We start from the raw sequence: 20,169 nt of genomic DNA on the forward strand, positions 1-20,169 counted from the left end.
ACAGTGAGAAAAAACACTCTCTTAGGGAAGTGATGGCTACCTTTATGGTTGACTATATTAACCTATAATTTAAAACAGTTTGAGGATATGAAGAAAAAATCTACAAAACTTTTTTCTACAGAATTCAAAATTCAGAAACATTTGGAAGAATTTGAAAAATATTTAATTTATTTTTTGAAAATACAATTTCTTGAAAATTTTTATGCCACTGGATGCCACATCATCAGATGCATGGGGAAAATAGGGCTTGAATGATGGAAAACATTACGAAAAATAAAGACACAGATGTTGGAAAAGAGGAGGGAAGCTATATACAGAGTCCCTATGTGGCATGTCTGTCATTAAAAGCACCACTGAAAGAGAAGCTTGCACTGGTTTAACTTCAGATTCCCTCCTTCTCCAATCACAGGCTGGGTTGATGATTTTGTGATGAAACGCTACTCTGCTTTTTTGGACTTCCTCTTGCGGGTAACTTCACTCAGTTCCTCTTTGGTTTTGGCGGGCGAGAGGGGCGCAGAGGCAGCGGCTGCTGCAGAGTGATGGTGATCATGGGCATCTTCAATACCAAGAGGCGAACCGAAGAGTAGGTGGCACAGCCAGGACTCGAGGAGGGCGAAGGGTGACCCGTGAGAGTGACGGGCCGTCATAAACACCTGTACAAGGAAAAGTATATGTTCTTGAGTTATGAAGTTAGAAATTTCTCAGCTATTACCTTTTACCAATGCCAGGGCATTGCTTTTCGGTTACTAATGCCCAAAGTATACTTTGGTTTTTACTCGTACGTTAGGGTATGATTATGGTCTAAGTGACGCAGATTTCATCATCAGCACAGTGTGATTCACAGTTCACACATGCAACTTGAGTTATTTCTGCACGAGTTTGTCCACAAGATGGCAACACTTCCAAAGCTCATTGTTTCACAGGCAAACAATAAACGGATGAAATGAAATAATAAAAACTGCATATGACAAAAACAATCCTGGAAGACTATGATTTCCACGAACGGACTTATTGCAAAGGTGACATCACAGTACCACGCTCGAATTCAGAGCAACCAATTTTGTTTTACAAATGTTTGTAAATGCAGACTGCATGGCTAGGTGCTTGATTTCTATACACCTATACAATTCTGAAATTATATATATATCATTTTTATATGTTAAATATATTTATATATAATATGACATCTAAGAATCTAAATATATGCATGTAAATACTAATGCATCTATTTTTTTTTGTAGCTCATATCATATTCTCACATAGCACAGTATTACATATAAATTTCAATAAGACAGAGTTTAGAGGTTTTCAGAGGTTTTTGCTAAATTGAAAATTTGCTGAACAAGACAAGACAAGTATTTGCCTTGACACTTTTTGGGCATTTAGTCAATTAACAATTTCAGAATGGCAAAAAAGTAATGCTAAATGAATTACACTTGTGTCTTTTGATATTTACTGATATTTTGCTTCAATTTCAACTTATTGCATAAGCTAAAAAAAGCGTATTATCACCTTGGTTGTGGCCATGAAGAGTGTGAAGAGGCAGATGAGTGTGCTTTTAGACACAGGGAGCACGTGAGCCTCCTGAAGGGTGAACAGAATGGCTCCATACAGACTGGCCTTGGTAGGGCTGAAAAATACAAGAATCACACTCCAAACATTTATTCAAATCAAATCAAATTATTCCTCATAATTACAATGGCGTTGGAATTCTGTGAATGCAACACATGAGTCATATGTTCTGCTTTTAATGCTATTTAATGGAGTTTTTTGTTCTTTTTGGAATTTAAACAGACATTTTTTTTTCAAAGTCAGTTACAAAATGCTAGATTGGCCCAGTTTGAATTAGAAAAGTAAGATCAATTTCCTCTTGGCTAACCGCTAGTTGGTCTTAACATAATGACATACATGTATGTTTATGCAACTGGCCCATGGTCTCTACAAAATGTCAGTGGAAAAGAGATGAATCTTCAAAGATTTCCACTCACAATGACATGTTGAGAACTTCATTGGTCTCTGGCTTCCAGACTCCTCGCAACAGCTGCTCAAAATTGGACATGAGAGCGACCCCTGACCCTGTGAGTATCAACAGACACAATCACTCTGGAGAAAGGGTTTTTAAAGGGTCTTATGAAAGTGTTACATGTCCTCTAAAATAAATCCTTCTGGAGATATAAGATACTTACCCTTAACATAACCGGTAATGACCATGATCAGCCAGCCATGGTGATATACATGGTAAGCGTGATGAACTCCTGCAGCAATCTTGCGTGTGCGGACCACTTCTTTCAATGCCACCAGCACAAGTTTCACAGGCAGAAACGCCACACATTTGTAGAACAGGTTAAGAGGGCAGTAGAAAATCAAGTACCTGAAAAAAAGACACTTTCTAAATTAAAGAAACAATAACAGATACTCACACAAGAACCCTGTTATGTACAGGTTCACATATGATATTGGAAGAAGAGGATTTGAGAAAGGTATCTTAAACTAGGAAGTAAATACGACTGGACGGTGTGATGTCTCCATATATTTGAAAGTGAAAGTGAAAAATATTTTGATTAGTTCTGTCAAACGATTAATCGCAATTAATCACATACCAAATAAAAGTTTTTGTCTACACAATATATGTGTACTGTAAATATTTATTATGTATATATAAATACACAAACATACATGCCGATATTTAAAAAATATTTACATCTATCTATCTATCTATCTATCTATATAGAGAGAGAGAGAGAGAGAGATTTTTTTTATTTATTTTTTTTATATGTGACCCTGGACCACAAAACCATTCTTAAGTGTATTTTTTTCAAAATTGAGATTTATACATCCTCTGAAAGCTGAATAAATAATATTTATTATGATCAGACAATAATTGGCCGAGATACAACTATTTGAAAATCAAACAAATCTGGATACTGAGATAATCGCCTTTAAAGTTGTCCAAATGAATTCTTAGCAATGCATATTAATAATCAAAAATTAAGTTTTGATGTATTTACAGTAATAAATGTACAAAATATCTTTATGGAACATGATCTTTACTTTATATCCTAATGATTTTAGCATAAAAGAAAAATTTATCGTTTTGACCCATTTTGGCTATTGCTAAAAATATACACCAGCAACTTAAGACTGGTTTTGTGGACCAGGGTCACATATAATGTATATTATATATATATTAATATACATGTATACACACAAAATATATTTTTCTTAAATATACATTTTCTTAATTATACATGCATGTGTGTGTATTTATATATACATAATAAATATACACAGTACACACACATATATTATGTAAACAACACTTTTATTTTGGATGCGATTAATCAGGATTAATCGTTTGACAGCACTGATTATGATACATTCACGCAGCTATTAGTCTGTACAACTGCTTTCAGAACTTTATCCAAGATATGGACAAAGTTGTTATTTAGGGATGTAACACAATGAGTGTTACTAGCAACTTACCACATTAAAGGCAGGGTAGGTAATACATGTATAAACAACTTTCTTACAAATTTGTTTAAACTTTCTATAAATATCAATGCATAATTAAAATGTAAGTACTCTGATAAAAAGAGTATAAAAATCGAGTGACTCTAGACCGTTTAATCTGTATTAAACACAGCTCATTATTTCCATTCGGGACGAAACATAGGATTGGCTTAGGCGACTGTCACTCTCTCGCAACCATGGCAACCACCCTTTAGCCACACATGACCTGCCCACTTGCGCGTGCACGTTTGATTTGAGGAATTCAACAGGCACGGATCCTAGGAATACCAAAACAGTGGCAGAGAAACAGCAAGCAAATTTCACAGTACCAGCCTATGCAGTTAGTGAAGGCAAACCAGGCAAAAAAAGGAAGACAGTAACAGTACAAGAAAAGGCAATGAACAAAAAGTCTTTGGATAAACAAAGAAATAAAACGCGAGTTAATATCGGCGTGGCTTTCCAGCGATGGCGAGAACTGAGGGAACTCAAGGGGCTGAAAAGTGACTCCTTGATGGCTTTATTTCTGCTGGACAGGTAAATCTTTCTTTTTGTATTTTGATCATACATATTTTTTTCATGAAGCATGTGTCATTAGCACACGTAGCTGCGTAATATAGCTAACATAATATTACTTAGCGAGCCGTAGTAGAGGCTTTGGAAGGAGCCCAGAAGGGAGGGGGTGGAGTGAATGGAAATAATGAGCTGTCTTTAAAACAGTCGTGAGAGGTCTACAGTCACTCGATTTTTATACTTTCTTTTTCAGAGTACTTACATTTTAATTATGTATTGATATATAAATAAAGTTTAAACAAATTTGGAAAAAAAGTTTTTTATACATTTTTTTTACCTACCCTGCCTTTAATACAGAATACCGCATATATGGATTATTTATAATGGCTTCAGAATGTAGAGTTAAAACGGTTCGTTTTATAATATTACTTTAACTCTCAGTAATATTAGTTTAACTATTAGCTTTTTTAAGATCAAGAGTTCATAATCAGAATATGTATTTCATTCATTGGATTATCAATAACAGGTTGTTTAAAAAAAAGATTTTTTTTAAATTATTTATTTATTTATTTATTAAAATGATAATTTTATGAACTGATCAATGGTGCAAAGAATCAGGTAAAATGATCATGTTATAACTGGTTAATGATGATTTTCAGATTTTATATGCAGATGCATCTTAAAAATCTATCTTGAAGTGATCTTCGAAGCGACCTCGGTGTTATATGGGAAGTGTACAAGCACTGAAGCATTTACAGATCCTCACCACACAGCTGAGGCCAGGAGGATGTGACTGTTGTTATGGAAGTAGTCGATTGGAGACACACCGAGCATGATGTCTGCTAGTATGTAGCTTCCAAAGCAGTAGAGCATTGCACAAAGCCATGAGGCCACTGGGCTTTTACGGGACACTTCTACAGCACCTGATCAACACAGACATTACAGATCACTTTTCAGCACTTAACATTTACATGTGAAGAGTTCAGACGCAAAAGCCTCTAAGTGACATCTGAAATAATTTCATTTTTCTAAAGCAGTGCTAGGTTGACACCACTAAGAGATGTGGTATATCTAAAGGTCCACACCACTCCTCTGAAATCTCCAGGGATGAACACATTTTACAGAACAGGTGTAGCTTGGGTCGTTATGCACCCAACAGGCATTTTGAATGAAAAACGATCCTCTCAGATGAGCCCTAAATATAAACAGAAGCCTAAAGCTTTTCATTGGTCTCAAACTGCAGGCCTGTTTCACACCACGACCTCCAGCTCGCACAAACAGCTGTCAGGATCAGCTTCAGCTAGCAACTGGCTAATGTTTGCACAAAGCGGTGGATTTTTACATAACATTCTTCACCATCTATATGCTTTATCACAAGTTTGTGAACCGTGTGATCAGGGGGCGAAAATCTCATCTAAATGTTGGGGGGGACAATAAACATAACATTTCTCACGAGCAAGTTTTGAAGGGGACACCAATAAAACAGGCAAAATTGTACTTAAGGATATGTGTACAGAGAGGAAAGCCTTACTATTGCATGGAGACCGTTCCATTATCCTTCTCAAAGTTTCTTTCTGGTTCAATGAAAAAGCTGACTAAATTGACCAAAACATTCTTCAAAACAATTTTTTTTGCAATGTTTTTGAAGTTGTTTACACAATCAAGCCACCAAAATACAATGGAATTTGAACTTAATTTCAACTTTTATTTATTTATATAGCACATTTAATAGCAATGTTGTTGCTTCACAGTTATAATTAAAACATGCATATATAAAAACCCATACAGTCTATGATAAAAACATTTGCCATGCCTAGCATGGCATACACACTCTTAGACATACACTCTTACACAACTGTATAGTGAGATCGGTATAGACATGAAAGAGAGGGGAAAAACAAAAAATAATAATTTATTATGTCAATGACTGATTTGTTCAAAAAGTGGATTCACTCAATTAGGAAACACCTCCTCAGTGTGTTTCTCAAAGATGCAATTACAGTGCTGTTACTGCTGTAGCTTAGTTTTCAACTTTTTTCGTTGGTGAAATAGAGCCAGAACAGTCAATATGGTGCCTAAAATGCACTTAATATTAACTTCTTGTTTATTTAATTATTATAAAAATCTAAATCACATTTGTTATGCTAATATCTGGAGAACAACTGCACTCTTAGTGTGATGTTATATTAGATTAAATATATTAAATGAAATTAACCGACCAGTGGCGGTTCGTGGATTTTAAAATAGAGGCGGCAAACTAATTGTATTGGTCTGGGGATCCCTGCCGATTGTTATTATTATTATTTGCTTAACCACTTTAAAATGCCTTTTTGGTGGCTTTTAGTCAGAAACCGTAAATATATTCAATATCGATACTCATTAAAAATATTTGGTAAATTATCAGCCCAGCCGCTCCGGGAGACGTTCAAACCATAAGACTGTATAAAAACAGGTTCAAACTAGCACGTAATTTACGTCTCTACAGTGGTTGGTTGATATTCCAGAAGGGAGGCTATATAGCCTCCTCCATGATGTTACTTTTCTCAGCACTCCTCAGCGCTGAAAGTGAACACTCGATGCTGATTGGTTCCCCTGGCCTCCCCCTCCCCTTCTCTTTCACTTAGCGGTTGTAATTACATCAGCAGATTCGCCACATTCGCGATAGAAAGCGGATCTTTCATGTGATGGTATTACAACTGTGAAATTACAAACAAAATTATATACATTCTGAGAAATGAACTGAAATGAATACTGAATTTTATTAACATTAAATCTTCCTCATTTTCACCTCAAAATTTGGGGGAAAACTGTGCCTCACCCGACGAGCCGCCACTGAAACGCGGGAAAATCTAAATGAGCACCCGCACTAGTCTAATCTAACGTACAAGACTTATATATGCGTACACTATGGGTGTGTGTAAAATGTTATTAAACAAGGTAAACGTTATAATCGCTAATATATATATATATATATATATATATATATATATATATATATATAATAAACTATTGTGAAATAAGACTTGGACATAATTCAGATATGATTCATCCTAAATCTGCTTAAATTTTTTTTACTGGGCTTCGTTTTGTCCTTTCCACTGCTGTTGACTATTTAGGGCGCTTCTATTTATTGCAGTGAGACTCGCAGTGGAATGTGCACAGACTCTATCGTGTTTCGAGGAGGCTCTTCAAGAGCGAGACAACTATTCCCACCCCAAAATAAAGAAATGCTGAATGAGACGCAGAGACATAAAATATTAAAATACCCACGTAGGACTGACTGTTCTGCATACTGCAAACACAATGCCATATGACATAAACTCTGGGACAAATTACTTAACACTTGTTGAAAACAATAATAATTTTCTTATGGCTTGAGAATGAATTGTTTCATATTTAACCCTGTTTATTCAGTTACATGCCACACTGATCCACACGCAAACGCAAAGAATGATAAATAAATAAAAAACGTAATTTAAATATGACCCATATAACGCTCAAGCGCAATATTCTGTTGTTATCCCTAAAGAATTACACTTACCTGGTTCATATTTGAGGTAGATTATTGACACGATATAATAAGCTAAATCAAAAACTGGAAACATCGCCATTTTCGAGAAATACTGGGCTATTTCGCCCAGATTTAGGACATCCAGCACCTCCATGATGTTCTGACCCTACCGCATGAACAGATCTTCAAGAGACTCGCAGTGTGCACGAGTAAAATTAGTGATGTCCGATTCGTGAACGAATCGTTCAATTTAACCGGCTCTTCTTAGTGAACCGGTTGAACCAGTTCCAAATCGAACTGAATCGTTTGAAACGGTTCACTTCTCCAGTAAGCATTAATCCACAAATTACTTAAGATGTTAACTTTTTTAACGTGACTGACACTCCCTCTGAGTCAGAATAAACCAATATCCTGGAGTAATTCATTTACTCAAACAGTACACTGACTGAACTGCTGTGTAGACCGAACTGAAGATGAACACCGAGCCGAGCCTGATGACGAACGAACACAGTACACTGAACTGATAATCGTTTCTGTTGGACGCGTCCGATTTGAGAACCGATGAGCTGATTCTCGTTCTCGAGTCAAGAACCGGTTGCATCGGTTTTCGGATCACCAGTACACTGAACCGAAAACCGTTTCTTTCGGACGCGTCCGATTTGAGAACCGATGAACTGATGCTACTGCGCATGCGTGTAAAGTATTTCGGAAAGTGTGATAAAAGATCTATATACATTATTATTATTATTATTATTATTATTATTATTATTTTAAGATGAATGTTTCTAATCTGTATATTGTAGATTATGTATAGGCCAGAGGGCTATAATTAAGAACTCTAAAGGGGTGGTGCTAGCGCAGTGGATAAGACACATGTCTTTGGTGTGAGAGACCCGGGTTCGAATCCACTGTGAGACACCAATGTGTCCCTGAGCAAGACACTTAACCCATAGTTGCTCCAGAGGTGTGCGACCTCTGACATATGTGGCAATTGTAAGTCACTTTGGATAAAAGCGTCAGCTAAGTGTATAAATGTAAATGTAAAGACTCTATGTTTAATAGGAATAAGGGATGATTTATGAAATATGTGTACTGTATTTATAGTTAATGATGACACATTAAAAAATTGAGTTTGTAGTAAACAGAACATGAACATGAGTAGAGCAGCTGATTATACTGAACTGCAGCACGTGCCGGTTAGAGTGATTCTCGTTCCCTTTCATAGGTCACTTCGATGCTGCGGTGACGTCACCACGTATGGGAACACCTTCGGTGTGACGAATGTCTGAAGCCCTATACCATCCCGCCAATCTTATTGGCCAAATAGCGCGTGGCACCGTCCAGCATGCGTAAGCATATATACACCTGGTGCCGCGCGCCATTTACCTCAGATTTCATTCCTTCAGTACGAAGCGATTCTTCTGTGCCCTATTATCTCGCGTTCTCAGCGATCATCTACGAGCAGTATACTCCTCTCCGCGGACGCGATGAGTCAACGAAAGGTAGGAGCCGTATGATGGGTTATCACGAGGAGGCACTTATGAGAGGTTCGTTGCAGCCTCTCTACAGGTTCTCTCCTTGATAGCCTATGGCTACAGTAAAATATGCATACACTTCCCCTGTGCACTAACGCCAATAGGAAGTATTCGCGCTCTGGAGTGTATTTCTTAAGTCGCCTCGCGTCTAACCCCCACCGTTTCGCTTCTGGGGTCGCCGAGGCCCCGCACGAGGTGTTGGTTAGGGGCGATATGTGCGGCTTGACTATGAATACAGTGATGCACTGGAGTTCCATGTGCTCGCTCTTCCCCACTCGAGCGCGTTAATCAACAGTTTTGCTCTTCAAATGGTGGATTACGGCTCACACAGCCGCCGCGTTTTCGCTAGCGGCTTGGCCCGATGTTATCTTGTTGGATTGAAACCTGCCGTGGATACGCTTCAGGATTATATACAACGAAACGCAGCGAGTTTGACGCACACGCTTTTCTTTATGTTAATATGCCAGGGACTATGCCCTTCACTGAGAGTGCTGTTAGACTGCTAATGCACATCTACACTCTCACTGCAGTCCCCATACTCTAACTTTGACTGTCTCGCAGCAAAGGCACCTCGAGCATCATTGAACTGAGCTATCATTCGCGCGCCCCCTCAGACACTCTGCACAATCCAGTCTTCAGAGTTTGAGGGACGGCGCGGAGGCTGGCAAAGATGGCCAGCGTATGACAGTTCACACAGCCGCCGCGTTCTCGCTAGCGGTGTGGCCGGATGTTTATCTTGTTGGATTAAATCCTGCCGTGGATACGCTTCAGGATTATACACAACGAAACGCAGCGAGTTTGATACATGCGTTTTTCCTTCATGTTCTCTAACTTTGACTGTCTCGCAGCAAGGGCACCTCGAGCGTCATTGAACGGAGCTATCATTCGCGCGCCCCCTCAGACACTCTGCACAATCCAGCCTTCAGAGTTTGAGGGACGGCGCGGAGGCTGGCAAATATGGCCAGCGTATGACGGTTCACACAGCCGCCACGTTCTCGCTAGCAGCGTGGCCCGATATTTATCTTGTTGGATAAAATCCTGCCGTGGATACGCTTCAGGATTATACACAACGAAACGCAGCGAGTTTGATGCATGCGTTTCCTTTATGTTCTCTAACATTGACTGTCTCACAGCAAAGGCACCTCGAGCGTCATTGAACTAAGCTCTCATTCGCGCGCCCCCTCAGACACTCTGCATAATCCAGCCTTCAGAGTTGAAGGACGGCGCGGAGGCTGGCAAAGATGTGCCGTCTGAATCTTGCACTCAGGTCGAGCAAATTCAAGATGTTGACGGTAAAGTTTATTTTGTCTCAGATTCAACCAAATGACTGGTTTGTCACGATCGATCTGAAGGATGCATATTTTCATATTCAGATCATTAAGAGACACCGGAAGTTCCTCAGATTCGCTTTAGAGGGCAAAGCGTATCAGTACCGCGTTCTTCCCTTTGGCTTAGCGCTAGCTCCCCGTACGTTCTCAAAATGCATGGACACAGCTCTGGCCCCGTTGCGGCTCCGGGGCATCCGTGTGTTGAACTATCTGGACGATTGGCTGGTGTTAGCGCAATCTCAGACTCAAGCACACTCTCATCGGGATATTGTGCTGAATCATTTACACAGCCTGGGCTTACGCACGAATTTCCAGAAAAGTGTGTTAGTCCCCTCTCAACGGATTACTTTTCTGGGAATAGAATTGGACTCTCGTGCGATGACAGCAAAGCTTTCTCTCCCGCGCGCTCAGTCGATTGCGTCATGCGTTCAGCACTTCAGGGCGGGTCACACAGTGACAGTGAGACTGTGCCTCAGACTGTTAGGTCTAATGGTGGCGGCGCTTCCCGTAATTCATCTGGGTTTGCTTCACATGCGCCCGTTTCAGTGGTGGACGAAACGACGGAATATTTCACCCCGTTGTCTTCCGCATCGAACGATCTCGGTGACGCGGAGGTGTGTGATGTCGTTAAAACGATGGACGTCAGCCGAATTTCTCCTCACCGGGGTTCGGCTGGGAATTTGTGCTTCCCGAGAGACTGTCACGACAGATGCGTCTTTGACCGGGTGGGGAGCTGTTTGTCATGGGCGCCCAGCCCACGGAGTGTGGACAGCGGCACAACGCAGCTGGCACATAAACAAATTGGAATTACTGGCAGTTTTTCTGGCTCTCCAGTATTTTTCGAGTCTACTGATCGGCCGTCATGTGCTTCTCAGAACGGACAACACTGCGGTCGTGTCTTATCTGAACCATCAGGGAGGATTGCGTTCTCGCCCCCTGTGCAGGCTGGTGAGACGTATTCTTCTTTGGTCTCACGACAGATTTCTGTCGATCCGGGCTGTTTACATCTCCGGACGACTGAACTTCGGAGCGGATTTACTATCCAGACAGGCTCTGGAACAGGGGGAATGGAGATTACACCCCCAAACGGTGAATCACCTATGGTGGATTTTCGGGGAAGCGAAAGTGGATTTATTCACGTCGAGCACGACTACGCATTGCCCGCTATGGTTCTCCCTATGCCCTCCATCACCCCTGGGTCTGGATGCGCTAGCTCACAGCTGGCCCAGGACCAGTTTGTATGCATTTCCCCCGACTCGTCTGATCCCAGCGGTATTATGCAGAATACGACGGGACAGAGTGGGCCAGCTGCTGCTGTTGGCTCCGCGATGGCACACACATCCGTGGTTTGCGGATCTCATCAATCTGTTAGCGGGCTCTCCATGGGAGATTCCCCTCAGACGGGATTTATTATCGCAAGCACAGGGACGGATCTGGCATCCGAGGCCAGATCTGTGGAATCTGTGGGCGTGGCCTCTAAGCGGAGTGAGTTGATATGTCCCGGTCTTTCTGCTGAAACCACAGAGACTATACTGAACTCTAGAGCAGTTTCTACGAGACGCTTATATGCTTTCAAGTGGAGACTGTTTATGACATGGTGCGAAACTCATGATGTGGATCCAGTTTACTGCCCTGTGGCTTCAGTACTGGAGTTTCTTCAGGACCGTTTTTCGAATGGATTGACACCAGCCACCCTGAAGGTTTATGTGGCAGCTATCTCAGCTCACCATGAGTATATAGGTGGTGTCTCAGTGGGTCGTCATCCACTGGTTTCTCGCTTTATACAGGGTGCGCGACGGTTGAGACCTTTCCGCCCTGTGCGAGTTCCTTCATGGGATTTATCCATTGTATTACTGGGTTTGTCAGGGCATCCGTTTAAGCCCCTGGAAACTGTATCGGATAAGATCCTGACTCTGAAGACACTTCTTCTCATGGCTTTATCCTCCCTCAAGAGAGTTGGGGATTTACAGGCTCTCTCTGTCTCACCCTCGTGCATGGAGTTTGCACCGGGCTCTGTGAAGGTGTTGTTGCGACCTAGGCCTAATTATGTTCCTAAGGTCGCGTCTAATCCTTTTCATTTTCAGCAGGTGGTCCTGGAGGCTTTTTCTCCTGCTGCGGCAGAGTCTGGGGATCTAAGTCTTTGCCCTGTGAGAGCGTTAAAGACTTATGTGGATCGTACTGCCCCATGGCGTGAGTCTGACCAGCTGTTTGTCTGTTTTGGACATAAGAATAAAGGCCATGCAGTTACGAAACAGCGCATGTCCCATTGGCTGGTGGAGGCTATTTCCTTGGCCTATGAGGTGCGCGGGCTCGCTTCGCCCTTAAGAGTAAAAGGTCATTCCACGAGAGCAGTGACTTCTTCTCAAGCCTTTCTCAGTGGATCTTCTATGGATGATATCTGTGCTGCGGCAGGCTGGTTCTCACCGAGCACTTTTATCAGGTCTTACAGTCTGGATGTGAGAATGGCTCCTGGCTCCCGGGTTCTCTCAATTCAATTCAATTCAATTCAAGTTTATTTGTATAGCGCTTTTTACAATACAAATCGTTACAAAGCAACTTTCAGAAAATTATGTTTCTACAATATTTAGTAGTAGCTAGAAGTTTGTGCACGTTTGACATGATTTTAGAAAAATAAAAATAATAATAATAATACAAGACGTAGTCAGCTAGATGATGAACTATCAATATTTTTAATTAATAGTAATTATATGATGCAGTCACACATGTAGCAATAATTGTTAGTTCTGTTTGTTGATTCAAGGTTAGGATCATCTGGGGTCCTCTGAGGGTCAGCATCATCTCTTCTCAGGTGTTCTGGATCCAGACTGGAGCTTGTGTAAATCCTAGTTACCACGGGATGTAACTCCCGTGGCAAAACATAGAAACAAAATAGAGACATCATTAGCATAGCTGCTGATCCAACAAAGTAAAATTAGTTTAACCCAAGCTAAAGAATAAAAATGCAGATGCAACTACACTCACAATTTAAGAGATACATTATTCGAATGCTTGGCGAAAGAGATGCGTTTTTAATCTAGATTTAAACAGAGAGAGTGTGTCTGAACCCCGAACATTATCAGGAAGGCTATTCCAGAGTTTGGGAGCCAAATGTGAAAAGGCTCTACCTCCTTTAGTGGATTTTGCTATCCTAGGAACTACCAAAAGTCCAGCGTTTTGTGACCTTAGGGTGCGTGATGGGTTGTAGCGTGGTAGAAGGCTAGTTAGGTACGCAGGAGCTAAACCATTTAGGGCCTTATAGGTAAGTAATGATAATTTGTAACTGATACGGAACTTAATAGGTAGCCAGTGCAGAGACTGTAAAATTGGGGTAATATGATCATATTTTCTTGACCTGGTAAGGACTCTAGCTGCTGCATTTTGGACTACCTGTAGCTTGTTTATTGACGAAGCAGGACAACCACCTAGAAGTGCATTACAATAGTCCAGTCTAGAGGTCATGAAAGCATGGACTAGCTTTTCTGCATCAGAAACAGATAACATGTTTCGTAGCTTGGCAATGTTTCTAAGATGGAAGAATGCGGTTTTTGTAACATTGGAAATATGATTTTCAAAAGACAAATTGCTGTCCAATATAACACCCAGATTTCTGACTGTAGAGGAAGTAACAGTACATCCGTCTAGTTGCAGATTGTAATCTACAAGATTCTGTGTGGTGTTTTTTGGTCCAATAATTAATATCTCTGTCTTATCCGAATTTAATTGGAGAAAATTATTTGTCATCCAATCTTTTACATTTTTAACACACTCTGTTAGCTTAGATAATTGGGAAGTTTCATCTGGTCTTGTTGAGATATATAGCTGAGTATCATCAGCATAACAGTGGAAGCTAATTCCGTATTTTCTAATAATATTACCAAGGGGCAACATGTATATTGAAAATAGAAGGGGACCTAGGACGGATCCTTGTGGCACTCCATACTTTACTGATGACAAATGAGATGACACCCCATTTAAGTAAACAAAATGGTAGCGATCGGACAGGTAGGATCTAAACCATCTTAGAGCCTGCCCTTGAATACCTGTATAGTTTTGTTATCGATCTATGAGTATGTCATGATCTATGGTGTCGAACGCAGCACTAAGATCAAGTAAGACTAGAAATGAGATGCAGCCTTGATCTGACGCAAGAAGCAGGTCATTTGTAATTTTAACAAGTGCAGTTTCTGTGCTATGGTGGGGCCTAAAACCTGCCTGAAATTCTTCATACAGATCATTTTTATGCAGGAAGGTGCTCAATTGAGCAGACACAACTTTTTCTAAAATTTTAGACATAAATGGAAGATTTGAAATAGGCCTATAATTTGCCAGTACACTAGGATCTAGTTTTGGTTTCTTAATAAGAGGCTTGATAACCGCCAGCTTGAATGGTTTTGGGACGTGACCTAAAGATAACGACGAGTTAATGATATTGAGAAGCGGTTCTTCGGCTACAGGTAACAGCTCTTTTAGTAATTTAGTGGGTACAGGATCTAATAAACATGTTGTTGGTTTAGATACAGTGATAAGTTTATTTAGCTCTTCCTGTCCTATATTTGTAAAGCACTGCAGTTTATCTTTGGGTGCGATGGATGAAACTGAAGTGTTAGACGCTGTAGAATCTACATTCGCTATTGTATTTCTAATGTTATCTATTTTATCAGTGAAGAAATTCATAAAGTCATTACTATTTAACGTTGGTGGAATATTTGAATCAGGTGGCGTCTGGTAATTTGTTAATTTAGCCACTGTGCTAAATAAAAACCTTGGATTGTTTTGGTTATTTTCAATGAGTTTGTGGATATGCTCTGCCCTAGCAGTTTTTAGAGCCTGTCTATACCTGGACATACTGTTTTTCCATGCAATTTTAAAAACTTCCAAGTTAGTTTTTCTCCATTTGCGTTCAAGACTACGAGTTACTTTCTTGAGAGAGTGAGTATTACTGTTATACCATGGCACAGTACGTTTTTCTCTAACCTTTTTCAATTTGATGGGGGCAACAGCTTCTAATGTATTAGAGAAAATAGTGCCCATGTTGTCAGTAATTTCGTCTAATTCATGTGTATTTTTGGGTACAAATAGCAGTTGAGATAGATCAGGCAGGTTATTTGCGAATCTGTCTTTGGTGGCTGGAACAATAGTTCTGCCCAGACGGTAACGCTGAGACATATAGTTAATATCAGTTATACGCAGCATGCACGATACAAGGAAATGGTCTGTAATATCATCACTTTGGGGTACAATATCTATAGCAGTAAGATCGATTCCATGCGATATAATTAGATCTAGTCTATGATTAAAACGATGAGTGGGCCCGGTGACATTTTGCTTGACTCCAAAGGAGTTTATTAGGTCAGTAAACGCAAGTCCTAATGTATCATTTGCATTATCAACGTGAATATTAAAATCTCCCATGATTAGCGCCTTATCAACTGTAACTAGAAGGTCTGAGAGGAAATTTGCTAATTCTTTTAGGAATTCTGTATACGGCCCTGGTGGTCTATACACAGTAGCCAGAGCAAGAGATACATTAGATTTCTTTTGCATGTCTGACAGTGTAACATTTAGCAGAAGTATTTCAAAAGAGTTAAACCTGTATCCTGTTTTCTGGGTAACATTGAGAATATCACTATATATTGTTGCAACACCTCCTCCACGACCAGTCTGACGGGGCTCATGCTTATAACAGTAGTTCGGTGGAGTAGACTCATTTAGACCAAAATAATCATTTGGTTTTAGCCAGGTTTCAGTCAAGCAGAGTACATCAAAACTATTTTCTGTGATCATTTCATTTACAATAACTGCTTTGGGTGTGAGTGATCTAATATTTATGAGCCCAAACTTTAAAAATTGTTTTTGTTCATTTACTTTACATTTTTCTGGTTTAATTACGATAAGATTTTTTCTAGATCCTACATTATATTTTGACCTCACTATTCGGGGAACAGACACAGTCTTAATAGTTTTTACAGCACAAGTACTTTTATCATTTAAGCGGGTGGAACAAAAGTCATCATAATAGTTATGAGAGAATTGTCTTACTAGTCACATGGAGCGAAGTGTCCTGGAGATGTTGTCAGAGAGCAGCTCCGCTCCGATTCTGCTGGGGTGTAATCCATCAGCGCGAAACAGCCTAGGACGCTCCCAGAAAAGATTCCAGTTATTAACAAATAGCAGTTTCTGTTCTTTACACCATGACAAAAACCATTCATTTAAAGCAAAAAGTCTACTGAACCTTTCGTGTCCTCGTCGATACGTGGGTAGTGGTCCAGACACGACGATCGTCGCCGCGGGCGTCATGCTGCGAACCGTCTCGATCAGGCTGCTGAAGTCCCTCTTCAGCGTCTCCGTCTGCCGCAGCGTGGTGTCGTTAACCCCGGCGTGAAGCACGACCGCTCTGGGGCTCTCGTCGACCTTCAGGATCGCGGGTATCTGTGCAGAAACATCGAGAACACGAGCACCAGGCAAACAATGAGTGTGCACTTTACCTTCGGCTAACGTAGCACTTACGTGTCGGACGATGGAGTCTCCGATGATCACAGCGTCGCGTCCTGTCTCGCGGAGGGAAGCGAAGCGGTTCCGGATGGAGATGTCGAAGGCAGGAGGGGGAGAAGTCGTCGCCCGGGACCCGGCTCGCGTCCTCCGCTGTGGATGCACCCAGGGTCCGTGGTGTCCCGGCGTCGCAGTGAAGGACATCTGGGAAGATCGCGTCCTGGGTGCACCGGGCCTGTGCAGAGAAACACACGGAGTAGACGTGGTGGGACTGTTAGCAGATCGCTGTATACTTACCCCGGACTTGTGAGCGTCAGCCCGGGATGATTCCAGCACGGCTCTCCGCTCTCTCAGCTGGGCCTGCCTCACCTCCAGGTCGCGAATCTGCTTTGCCACGGCCTCGAGCTCGAGCTGCACAGAGTGGAGACATTCATCCGCCATTAAAGCAAGTAACAGTGAGTACAGCAGTGGTAATGTGTGTGAATAGAGTATTAGCAATATAAGCGCAGTTAGCTGCAACCACGCCGCTGATGCTAACGGGCTAAAAGCTAATAGCGGACCCGGGAGATCAAAATAAAACTAGTGATAGCGAGGCGCTCTGATTGTTTTTGTTGTAGAATACAATAGAGGATATATTCACACGTTATATAAACGGAAACGATGATGTATAAAATTGATTTTTGAGTTAAAAATAGTCAATGAAACGAATATAGTGACGGAGCTCAAACGCAGTACAGCCAACAACAAACAGGAAGTGACGTGATTTCTGAAGGATCATGTGACACTGAAGACTTTAATAGCTGCTAAAACTCTCCGCTTGAGCAGATGCTTCCTTGGATCCAAGCTATCAGGTACGTCAGGCGTTATGGTATAGCGTTCCCATACGTGGTGACGTCACCGCAGCATCGAAGTGACCTATGAAAGGGAACATCTCGGTTACGTATGTAACCTTGGTTCCCTGAATAGGGAACGAGATGCTGCGGTTCTGGCCGTGCCATACCTTGATACCTCTGGCCGTGCCATACCTTTCTTCTTCTTCTTCGTCATGAAATCTGAGGTAAATGGCACGCGGCACCAGGTATATATATGCTTACACATGCTGGGCGGTGACACGCGCTATTTGGCAAATAGGATTGGCGGGATGGTATAGGGCTTCAGACATTCGTCACACCGAAGGTGTTCCCATACGTGGTGACGTCACCGCAGCATCTCGTTCCCTATTCAGGGAACCAAGATTACATACGTAACCGAGATGCTTTGACAGCCGCCAAAAAAAAAGATCAATGCAGATCATCATGCATATGTACCTAAGAGCATAGTGTATAGAGCACAACAGCACACGTGCATCACAGAGACGTCTATATTGACGTCTGCATTTACATCTGCAAGATGTACTTTTTAGAGTGTTTGCTCTTCTGTTTATATCATATCGATCACAAGTGCAGTATGGAGTACCTCAAGGCTCAGTACTAGGGCTGCTACTCTTCACGCTTTATATGTTACCCTTGGGAGATATCATCAGGAAACATGGTGTTAGCTTTCACTGTTATGCTGATGATACTCAGCTCTATATTTCTTCACGGCCCGGTGAAACACACCAATTTGAAAAACAAATGGAATGCATAGTCGATATAAAAAACTGGATGACGAGTAATTTCTTACTGCTAAATTCTGAAAAAACAGAGGTGCTAATTATAGGACCTAAAAACTCTGCTTGTAATAACCTAGAACACTGTCTTAGACTTGATGGTTGCTCTGTCAATTCTTCGTCATCAGTTAGGAACCTAGGTGTGCTATTTGATCGCAATCTTTCCTTAGAAAGCCACGTTTCTAGCATTTGTAAAACTGCATTTTTCCATCTCAAAAATATATCTAAATTACGGCCTATGCTCTCAATGTCAAATGCAGAAATGTTAATCCATGCATTTATGACCTCAAGGTTAGATTATTGTAATGCTTTATTGGGTCGTTGTTCTGCACGCTTAGTAAACAAACTACAGCTAGTCCAAAATGCAGCAGCAAGAGTTCTTACTAGAACCAGGAAGTATGACCATATTAGCCCGGTCCTGTCAACACTGCACTGGCTCCCTATCAAACATCGTATAGATTTTAAAATATTGTTATTACTTATAAAGCCCTGAATGGTTTAGCACCACAGTATTTGAATGAGCTCCTTTTACATTGTAATCCTCTACGTCCGCTACGTTCTCAAAACTCAGGCAATTTGATAATACCTAGAATATCAAAATCAACAGATCCTTTTCCTATTTGGCGCCCAAACTCTGGAATAACCTACCTAACATTGTTCGGGAGGCAGACACACTCTTGCAGTTTAAATCTAGATTAAAGACCCATCTCTTTAACCTGGCTTACACATAACATACTAATATGCTTTTAATATCCAAATCCGTTAAAGGATTTTTAGGCTGCATTAAATTAGGTAAACCGGAACCGGGAACACTTCCCATAACACCCTATGTACTTGCTACATCACTAGAAGAATGGCATCTACGCTAATATTTGACTGTTTCTCTCTTGTTCCGAGGTCACCGTGGCCACCAGATCCAGTCTGTATCCAGATCAGAGGGTCACTGCAGTCACCCGGATCCAGTACGTATCCAGACCAGATGGTGGATGAGCACCTAGAAAGGACCTCTACACCCCTGAAAGACAGCGGAGACCAGGACAACTAGAGCCCCAGATACAGATCCCCTGTAAAGACCTTGTCTCAGAGGAGCACCAGGACAAGACCACAGGAAACAGATGATTCTTCTGCACAATCTGAATTTGCTGCAGCCTGGAATTGAACTACTGGTTTCGTCTGGTCAGAGGAGAACTGGCCCCCAAACTGAGCCTGGTTTCTCCCAAGGTTTTTTTCTCCATTCTGTCACCGATGGAGTTTCGGTTCCTTGCCGCTGTCGCCTCTGGCTTGCTTAGTTGGGGTCACTTCATCTACAGCGATATCGTTGACTTGATTGCAAATAAATGCACAGACACTATTTAACTGAACAGAGATGACATAACTGAATTCAATGATGAACTGCCTTTAACTATCATTTTGCATTATTGACACACTGTTTTCCTAATGAATGTTGTTCAGTTGCTTTGACGCAATGTATTTTGTTTAAAGCGCTATATAAATAAAGGTGACTTGACTTGACTTCTGCAATATGTCTATAGGAAGTTTCCTAAATAGACATTTAGTAAATATTTTAAGATGTTTATGATATGAAATGTACATCAAACTGACGTCTGAAAGATGTCTAGATGTTTATACACAGCAGAT

At 41.1% G+C, this 20,169-nt stretch overlaps 1 protein-coding gene across 1 annotated transcript; it reads right to left on the reverse strand.

Annotated features, from left to right (window-relative positions):
* Window positions 1–240: 240 nt before the first annotated feature.
* Window positions 241–7,740, reverse strand: LOC132119257 (trimeric intracellular cation channel type A). Its single transcript, XM_059529065.1, has 6 exons — window positions 7,562–7,740; window positions 4,787–4,943; window positions 2,187–2,371; window positions 1,989–2,076; window positions 1,513–1,630; window positions 241–653 (listed from the first exon to the last, which is right to left on the reverse strand). Exons 1-6 carry the CDS (start codon window positions 7,683–7,685, stop codon window positions 438–440), a joined length of 888 nt encoding a protein of 295 aa, XP_059385048.1. The 5' UTR covers window positions 7,686–7,740; the 3' UTR covers window positions 241–437.
* Window positions 7,741–20,169: the final 12,429 nt, after the last annotated feature.

Source organism: Carassius carassius, chromosome 38 (assembly GCF_963082965.1).
Source record: "Carassius carassius chromosome 38, fCarCar2.1, whole genome shotgun sequence".
Classification (NCBI taxonomy): Eukaryota; Metazoa; Chordata; class Actinopteri; order Cypriniformes; family Cyprinidae; genus Carassius; species Carassius carassius.